Raw genomic sequence first — 10,235 nt, 5'->3', positions numbered from 1 at the left:
ATGGAGGAAGAGAACAGTTCAAGCACTGCGGTCGCCGAGAGCCCAGCGATACCCGTCACAGCCTTCAAGAGATTTGGCAGGAAAGGCAAGGCGAATCTACGAAAACGAGCCCCAAGTCCACCCCCCGCTGCCGCCGACAACAGCGACTCCGATGAACCCTCCTCGAGCGACGACGATGACGGCAACGTAGAAGGCGGAGGCAGCAGGCGCATCAAGCGGCGCAAGGTCAACACCGGCGCCGTGACCGTTTCTTCCCGGGATCCCAACTCCGGTACAACCGTGAAGGACGTCGCCGGCACCACCGTCTTCAGCGCCGACCGCAACGTGCCCATCACCGACAGCAATGACGCCACCAAGCACACCGACTGGTTTGAGGAGACGTCAAAAGGGGGGGACGGGCTGTCTGCCAAGAGCCTGCTGGGCTCGACACGCGCCATGCCCGCGGGGGCTTCATCTGGGCCGGATGGCACCTACAAGGGGCTGGCAGGCCGGACGAATTTCATACAAAAGAACCCCAATGCTCCCAACAGGACGGTAGGACCGATCAAGGCGCCGACCAATATTCGGACCGTCACCGTCATGGACTACGCGCCAGACGTCTGCAAAGACTACAAACAAACCGGATTCTGTGGTTTCGGCGACAACTGCAAGTTCCTACACAGCAGGGAAGACTACAAGCAATCGTGGTCCCTCGACAGGGAATGGGAGGACGTCACCAAGGGCAAGAAGAACCTAGGCGGCACAGTGGTCGCCAGCGCCGACAGGAAGGGCAGGGCGACCGCAGACGATGATGACGATGATGCCGAGGAGGCCCTGCTCGAGAACATCCCCTTCGTCTGCCTCATCTGCCGCGGACCGTACCGCTCGCCGGTTGTCACACGCTGTGGACATTATTTCTGCGAGCCCTGTGCGCTGCAGAGATACCGGAAAGACCCTAGCTGTGCACAGTGCAGTGCGGGGACCAATGGTGTCTTCAATTCGGGCAAGCGGTTACAGAAACTGCTGGACAGGAAGAGGGAGAGGGCGGCAAAGAGGCGCCAGGAGGCTCTTGAGAGAGGCGAAGAAGTCAGCAGCGATGAGGAGGGTGAGGATGAAGGAGAGGAGTGAACAATAATAACAAGACAAGAGGGGCCGTTGAATGCCGCTTCTAATAAAGGGCTCCCTTGTCGTAAATATCAACCAAGCAAGTCAACTGCCTGAAGACGACCAACAACTGTAGTTGAGAGATACCACTGAATCATATGGTCTCGCACAGAGCATGTCCGTCTTGCCATGTGGCCCAGTGGTGGTCGATCCTAACGTAATGCTTTTGCCGTCCACCAAGATGTAATGACTTCCATGTGCGTCCAGTCGACCTCGCAAAAACTGATATCTATAAATACCTGCCCAGTCACATTCCCAGCACCGAGGTACGCACAGGCCTGGAGTTGTGCCGTTGCCTTGATAGGAATACCTGCTGGTTCTACCGATCGACCAATACTATTGATCTTATCATGTTGACCAGTTTACTGAAATGCGTTTCCGAGGGGGTCGAGAAGTCAAAATTTGGTCGGTTCTACACCACGTCGAAGCAGCACCCGGCCGAGCACAGGAGCAACAGAAAGCCTGCCGTCTTCTCTCGACTTCCTTACCCAACACAACGAGACGCAGCCAGCCACGCAGTCCCACGATACAGAGTCTGTAGATGTTCCATTTACGTTTTGGGCAACAACGCACCATTACCGACAACCGGGAACGACGAAATCGCCAGCGAGGCAGAGTCTTCCACAGTCACAGTCACCAAAGCCCCAGGACGACTTCAAGGTTGGTCGACGTCAAAGCAGATGTTGTACATGCGCCGTCGCCAACGACCACTGGCAGCTGTCAACAACACTGAGAGCACCCTTCTATGGCCTATTTATAATGCAGGTCTCCATCGTGAGTCCTAGGAGCTCACAGACCACTGAAGCAGCAAATATCTTAGGTCGACAAAACTTCAACGTACAGCCAATGAGAGTATTTTAGCAATTATTCTCTATTTTTCCTATTCCCTTAGATCTTATTATTCCTTTCCGGCAACAGCCATGACCCAATCGCTCATTCAGAAAAGTGATGTGGCTAGAACAAAATATGGCCAAAATGCCCAGTCTCTTGTCATTTGAAGATGTCATGACTATTGGGTTCCATCAATGTTTTTGTCATGTTCTAATAATTCGAGTCACAGATTAACCAAAGGGCCAGATGAGCTACACACTCATTTTGAGATGATAAAATAGTCATTAATCGAGTTTGAGACTTCAAATCATGCAGCCACTACGCGCTCATAATGATTAAACATTCTCAAATGCGGTAATGCGGTGTCTTAACATGAATGAAGAGCGTCCTTGGAGAAACCTCGCCTCAGCATCAACCCCTTTGTCATGACGACCCAAACGTCCGAGACCACCAGCCCAGTCGCTAGCTATGCCGTGACGACATTGATCTAACGTATAGGTCAGCGATTCGTCTGAGCATCTTCGTCTGTGGCCGTTCGAGCGCGCCTGCCTCGAATAGTTGCTGGGTCTCTGATCCTTCTGATCCTGCATGAGCCCTAGCGGATGTTGAGTCATGAAAACTTGATGAGGGATTGAATTGGAGAGTTCATTAGGTCCAAGCTGGATTCATCCCGTGCGAACTGACACACTCCACGAACATATGACGAGTAGAGAATCCTCTATTTTACTATCTAAGATCATACTTTCTGTGTGAATGCGAACTACCCTTCCATGAGGGCGCTCAAAGCGACAGTCCAGACGCTCATGGCTCGCACACGCAAGAGGTTCGACACTGGCCCTGCGCAATTTTTGTTCTTTTCAACAGGATTCGCTTACCCCATAGATCAAGTGCGTGTTCTGCGGTGCATTGAGGTGTTGACCGAAAGTGCTTTGGTGATGTGATAATGCAACGGGGTGTGTCAGGTCAGGTTCGTCATGATTGGTTCTTGTCCAGTAGCAGCTGTAGCAACAGCAGGATGGAAGTGGGTTGGGAATGCCTTCAATCAACCCCCATAATGATGCTGACTTCTTGTTACAAGTGACTGGGGAGGGTAGCCTCTGGACTAAAGTTGTTGATCAGTCCAAGCTTTTCACCATGTACGCCGCTTGGAGCGTCAAACTCCATTTCCAGGGCAAGAGCCACAACCATTATCAACCCCTGGTTTGCGTATGACCAGTCACAATGTGGTGCAAACCCAGGTACGTTACGTTGTTGACCAATCACGAATATGGTGCAAGACTACATCCTTGGGACGGATTTTCTTCTTCGTTGGGAAACTGCATGGCAAAATCAACTACTATCAACAAGTGTGTCTTCCCTCCTCATCCATCTCCTCCCACGCCCTGTACGACGCCGGCGAGACCTGATAACGACATTACTCGACATCATTCCGACCCCAGTGATTATTTGACTGATGTGTACCAGGCTGCACACTCCTCCCAGTGGGCCAACAATACCCATGCTCAAGGCTTCGTCTGTTGCTTGTAAGGGTCTCCCTTCCCCCAAGGATCCTCCCTCGCTCCTCGGACACGCTCGCGTTCCTGTCGGTCCTTGCAGTCCAGACAAATGTCTTCGGCTAACACGTACGCGTGGTCCGCACCGGGGCCAAAGCACGTCTTCAAAATCACCGGGCATACGATAACCTGGTCGCAGCAGCGGTGACCGCAGGTGAAGACCTTGTCAACTTGAATGCACATGTTGATATGGTTGGTCTCGTCGTGCTCCGTGACGTTGGCATTAATCCTCTGTTCAAAAGGGAAGGGAGATTGTCGTCTCAAGGGCTGCAGGGCAATGTGTTTTATATGTCTTCTAACAGCTGGGGATATTGTTAGCATGGCTTCTTCCTCTGAGCAATGGCTAACCACTTGGATCTATTGTAAATGCACACTCGTTCTTCTCATGCTCTGTTTAGACCCACTTTATACTCCGCACTCAGTCTTGTTGCACAGTACAGAGAGAGACAGTATTGACAGGAGGCTCAGACCAATGTGGAAGCCGATGATCGGGGCTATTGAAACGAGAAGGCTGCAACATACGACGAAGACAAAAGAAGATGATTTAAGCCGTCTATTGAGAGCGACGCGTAAAAGGTTTGCAATATTCCTGCGCTGACTGGAGGACACCACGCAGCACTTTGTGATGTCGATGCAGGGTACTTGGGTAGGTAAAATATATATGTATATATAGAAGCAACAGAGTGTAAGGATAAGGTAGCACTCTACTGTCTGCAAGGGATCACAGGATTCTTCGTTTTTTTTCAATGTTGGACTCGAACTACAGTATCAATGTGTGTGTGGAAAGTGGGAGTTCGCTTAAGAATCCTGCGTCTGCAGCCTTGACTAGATCCTGGCTACATTTTCAAGCCCTACCCCTCCTCCAGAAGCGATCAACATCTTGGGAGTGGACGATACTATCATGTTGCATGAGTATCTACGTGTCTACGTTGCTTTTGTGTCTGACCAAGCCTGCGATTCCTGCAAATTCATTGGAAGTGGCTTGCCGCAGGACCGGCCAGATGAGGTGCTTTTGATCTCCCTGTTCTCGCGGGATGGCAAGGCAATATAAGACCATATCAAGGGTTACATCTGGTGAGTTGTCAGTACTACGTACCCATTGCGGACACGAAGGGAGACAGAGAGTCATGTTGGGCTGTGGGCGGGGGTCAAGGTGATCGGCCTGGGTGGCGTATGTGGCCCCAATAATCTACGCAGAATGCACGGCGTGGAGGCAGACGAAAAGCCAAAGAATCAAAAGCAATGAGATTTCAATATCAGAAAAAGAATATCATGTAACCCTACCCAATCGAATTAGGATGAGAATCAAAAGAGAACCAAGCATGGCGGCTAGAGACATAGGCTTCTGAAACACCAAGGCGCGAAAGCAAGGGGGTGAGGCGGGGGAGAATGTCAACTCGGTGAGAGTACAAGAGCTCATACAGGCTCCTTCATCTTGTAGTCACTTACTTTGATACCACAGAGAAAAGATGTGAAGACGGATCTGGCCGGCCGTGTGGGAGGGGGGGGGGAGGGATTTGACCCCGAGGATGCTGGATAGGGGCGATGAATCAAGGTGGTATGAGGTATAAGGTAGCAATGGAATTCCGACCATGACAGTCGGGTACATGATTGTGTCACCACCCAGGCCTTGCTTCTGGTCAATGGCTGCGTAGCCCTCCTTGCCCATTCACTGTCCTTGCAAGTTACGAGGGCGGGGCGGGGGAATGCAGATCAGTGAGGTGGGCAGGACGTGATCGAGGTTGTGATAAACGGCGACGAGAGGGGCCAGTCCGCTGGTCGACGGATTCCTGGATGCACATCATAGCTTGGATTGCTGTTGTACGTCAGTGAGAAATGTCATGCCCTTCCCACCTGCTTCAGTGACGCGGCACCTCGAGGGGTCTTGATGAAAGCAGTCATCGTAAATACAGCACAGCACAGATGGGATTTCACTTATTTTCTGACAAGCTCTGAAATCACAGGGGTTAGCTCTGCTTAGTCTACAAGGAAGTTCCCCGGAGCTCGCCGCCGACAGGCGTCAGCAGAAACACCCAGCACTAGCCCACCCCTCAGGCCCCATTAGGCCTTAGGCCCTGGAGACCACCACTACCACCCCCCCCCCCCCAACTCCAGTACCACGGTTGTACCAGTACTGGTAGCAACACCACCGTCAATGGGTGCCAAGACCCCTAAGCATGCAGCTTTGGGATGGCACCTTTGCACTGCTGCAGCGAGAATCTACCACTCCAGGAGACATCTGAGAGAGACACTCACACTTCATGCCATGCCATTGTTGGTTTTGTTGCGCGGCGGTGAGAATGCAATATGCTGCTGTACAGAAACACTGCAGTCCAAGGACCCAAACGCATGCTCTCGCTGGTCGCGCGAACCTATATGCGAGAGCTCAGACAATTCTCCTAGACGAGTCTCAGACACCCGTCTCGCATTCTTAATCACAGAGCGGAACAAGAGTGCTATTTCTTATGTCCAAAAAGATTATTCAGTTCCAGCGAGTCTCGGTGAAGGGAGCTGTCATGAATTTCTCATCACTATTCCTTGCGCTTTGCAGGCCCAAAAAGCTGCATGTATCACCTTCCTAGCTGCTATGGTTTGCCATACCCTGCCGAACAACATGACCATCTGAAGAGAGGGGGTGGAGGGAGGCTTCCAGGGCGTCTGCATGGGGCCGAGAAGCTGTTCGGCTGCGTTTGGTGTGGTCGGGCGCACACCCAGTGGTCAATGAGTTAGGACGATCGTAACAAAGGGTAAATAAGAAAATTAATGAGATACGAGCGATGTCCACAAAGCTCGTCTAATCAAACCGCTTCATAAACCCTACCATGCATTGACATTTCTCAAAACAAAAAAACTTGAATATGAACATGGGGGCCGTTGTTGGCTTACTCAGCATTCCCACCCACAAAGCGAGCCGATCCGTCGTCCCTAGTACCGAAATGCGCGTCGCGAGTCGCGTGTCGAAATGCATCGTGACCTCACTGTCTCGTCACTTCCTCTAGGCACGAAACAAACAACTGCAGCACAGCCTACGGAGAAAGAGAGAAGAAAAGAATAAGAAGAGGGATAACGATCGATGTTCCATACTTGAGTCGTTACTCGTCCGAGTGAGGGCTTGGCGCGTTACCACAGCGGCAGTGTCAGAAGGCGCATTGCACAAACATCGCCGCTGTCCAACACTCACAAGCTACATGTGTGCCTTGGGCATGGCCGACTCGCCCTTCCCGTCATCGTTGACAATATCGTCGGTGCTGTGCCTGAATTTCATAGGAATCATGGCTGCTTCGTCGCTTGAAGCCTGCCCGGGTGGGCGGAAACCTCTGCGTTGCATCCACTAAGGCAAGTCGCAAGTTCTAGGTCTGCGTCGCAGGTTGGGGGGCGGGGGGGACTGTTTATTGCCACACGAACCGTTTCCTCGTCACTTTCCTTGCATGGCCTTTGAGGTGTAAGCCTCTCAGTACATTGACATAACTGCTAACGCCGAGTTCTTGCTGATCAGAGCCATGACGGCCAAGACGAGCCTGTGTGTGCGACCTCGATTTCTCCCGCTCGGCCTTTCGCAACCGTCCCGGCCAAGTCGTTGTCATCTGTCGCCCTTTACTGCGCTCGAAACTGCTGGTCACATGGATTGGTACCGAGTTCCAGACGAATTACATGTATCGGCCAACATCAAGAACCTCACTTTTACCTACAATGGTGTCCGCGAGCCATGTTGAGTATGCGGGAGCTTTCAGAGTCTAGGGCTTGATAGAGCTCAAGGCTACGCTATACAGAGCAAAGATGAACAAGAAGAGTAAACAACTTCAACCCATTGTCTATGTTTGGACTGTCCGGACATGGATGCATAGGTCTCATGTGCATGCGTGCGTGCGAAGCTAGTGTCCCGGACTGTCTGTCCAGGGTTCATTTTGGACGAACACGCAGACATGGCCGTGCTTTGAAGGGTCTCGTTTGAATATGCGAAGCGGAAACAATATTGGTGAGTAAATCTCAGTCTTTACTTTCTCAGGACATAAGGTCTCGACTCGATACCGTCGCTGCAAGAATCCGCCAGGGCTTTCCTTAAGGAAGGACCTCTAGTCCGCCTTGTCAGAGGCAAGGAAACATAAATATATAGGCTATTTGGCAAGATGCGGCAGGCGATGAACTGGACTGTAGCCCAAAGGATGCAGAGAAAGGGAAATGAGAATCTCGTAGGACCGCATTGACGCTTGGGTCGAGCATGTCACTCTCGCCCACGAAATCGTGACCGAGCAGAACACAGCTGCCTTCCAGTCTGGTGACGAAACACCTGACAACAGTACCAGTAGCAGATGAAACCAACGTAGAAAATCAAAGAATTGAGAGCAATGGAAAGAAGAAGAAGAAAGAAAAGAAAGAAAGAAAAAAAGACCGACCTAGTTTGACGCAGACAATAAAATTCAAGGCCATTGGCCTAGCATTCAACAGAACTGTGTGAGTATTGAGTAGACTCGACTTGTAGTTGATGGCAGCGGTAATCAGCAGGGACAGGGGTGAAAGACTCAGACGTTGGGACATGCTCCGCGACCCAATGATTCAACAAAGTTATAGGTAAGATACTATACTGTACCATACTATAGCTCATATCAAGTTGAAGCTCAATGATTTACCATGTGATACGCCAAGTGCGCTGTGCTTACAACGTAGTAGTGAAGCAGTGGTGTGGTCTGCAAGGCATATTTGATCCAATCCCCGAGGGCCCTCCCACGTAGATGGGGATGGATTCATACAAAAAGAAAAGGGAAAGGAAAAAAAAAAGAACAATGAGGTTATTCTCATCCTGCTGTTAAGTACCTGACAAGGAAGCCTGTAATGCACTGTTGATTTGTGTACTTATTCCCCCACATGTTCTTTCACCCTGGCCTTGTGGTTCCACGTCCCAGGCGCACGCAACCCTTTTTCAAGGCTGAAGAAGGGATAGAAGGAACCGGGGCCCTGGACCGGCACCCCCTGTCTGTCCCCATAGGCTTTTGTGGAGTTAAATGCTGGCCTTGCTTGTCTTGTACGGAGAAGAAAACGAGCCTGTCATTGAAAAATATCCACTTCACGGCCGCGCGCCAGTCTCTGATCCTGACGATCCTGGGATTGTCAGATTGCACTGTTGGGTTTCCCTTCTCGCTTTCTCCGGGCCATGCTTTTCTGGGGCTTCCAGGTGTCCTCGTCCCCTTACGAGCCTCTTCTACCCTCACACTCTTCATCCGTTCTCCTTTCTCTCTGCCCTGACAAGTCTACTCTTCTACACACCCCACTCCCTTCTTTTTGTCTTCCTCTCTCTTCTCCCCCCCCTTTTCGCCCCTCCTCCCCCCCTCCCCTTCTCTTCCGTGTGCCTGCGTCCTTGTCGGCCGCCGCCCTGTCTTTTCCCTAATTGAGACAAGTCGAGCTCGAGTCGAGACGATCCGGGCTGGACCGACCCGACTCCATCGGTTTTCTGCACCGCCAGCGCCGCCCGTCTACGCAGTTTTTCTCTTCCCTCATTATTTTGGTTACTGTACTGTGCACTTTTCTTTCTCGACGTGGTCAGCACCCCGCCAACGTACGTATTTGACGGGGTTCTGGATCCAGCATATTGTTTGCGACATTCATTTGTTCTGATTCTGATTCATCAGCAGTATAGTACTTGCGACTGACTGTGTGCTGTACTTGCATGCTTGCGTGTTTTTGGGTGTGACATCCGTCAATTTCTACCTACCTGCAACATATTTTACCACAGTCGTCTTCATCGACAGCACTGTGATCCTTTTTCCTCTTTTCGATTTCCCTCGTCTAATTCAATCACCACTATCCATATTGACTCTTGTCGTTTGTCAATTTTTTCTTCTTCTTTTTTTTATTTATTACTATTTCTTTCGCCCTCCTTTCGAGAGTCTTTTTGACCAAGCCAACCTTAAAAAAAAAAAGCGTCAATCATACTTGCCTTTCTGACCAGAGCAAGCAAAAAGCCGCCCGACCTCCTGTTGCTCACAAAGGCGGACCTAATCTGGCATCGAACCCCCTGGCTCATTTCACCCCCTCACGCCTTGATTGGACTGGCCGCGCCCACGCCCACGTCACGACATCAACAACAACAACAATAACATTAATCCTGGTGGATTGAAAAAGAGCACCACTCTTCTTCTACTGCGCTTTTGGGCCAGTTTTTAGAGGTGTGTGCAGGACGCGGCCGTATCGTCTTGTTTGGCCGCCCGGCCGCCGACCCTTTATTGTTGCCACAACAACTGATTAACGTCCTACGACCGCGTTCCATTGTGCTGCCATCATTCCAGCCAATCCAAGCGCTTCCCCTGCTCGATCAATTTCAATACGACCATCCGATCTCCTCTACCTCCTGTCGCTTCAACCGTCCTTCCTCGAGCGTCGTGCTGCCACATACACCCGATCCCGCGAGGGTGGGAAAAACCCTGCTGCATCGCATCGCATCGCATCGCATCGTACCGCATCGCATTGCATCTTATCGCACCACATCAAATCAAACAAGAGCCAAGTCAGCAGCAGGATTCTCTCGCAGGGGTGGCATCGTGACGGATCGTCGACCTCCTGGCGCCCCCGCCAGCCCCTCCTCTTTTCTTCGCACAATACAACTCAAGTTTTCGGAGCTGTCGTCCCATGGTCTAATCACTGCTCGGCATCCGAAGAAGTCGTCGTGTGCGTTCTCTTGTGTGTCCGCCCCTGGGCACAACAACGGTCACCACG

At 51.3% G+C, this 10,235-nt stretch overlaps 1 protein-coding gene across 1 annotated transcript; it reads left to right on the top strand.

Moving 5' to 3' along the window:
* M406DRAFT_100177 (putative Pre-mRNA-splicing factor cwc-24) lies at positions 1 to 1,202 on the top strand (the record flags this gene model as incomplete). The annotated part of the gene is made up of 2 exons (XM_040914901.1): positions 1 to 30; positions 70 to 1,202. 2 exons carry the CDS (start codon positions 1 to 3, stop codon positions 1,105 to 1,107), a joined length of 1,068 nt encoding a protein of 355 aa, XP_040771065.1. The 3' UTR covers positions 1,108 to 1,202.
* Positions 1,203 to 10,235: the final 9,033 nt, after the last annotated feature.

This window comes from Cryphonectria parasitica (genome assembly GCF_011745365.1).
Source record: "Cryphonectria parasitica EP155 unplaced genomic scaffold M406scaffold_11, whole genome shotgun sequence".
Lineage (NCBI taxonomy): Eukaryota > Fungi > Ascomycota > Sordariomycetes > Diaporthales > Cryphonectriaceae > Cryphonectria > Cryphonectria parasitica.
Note: the sequence above shows the minus strand (reverse complement) of the source record. Positions and strands in the feature narration are given on the sequence as shown.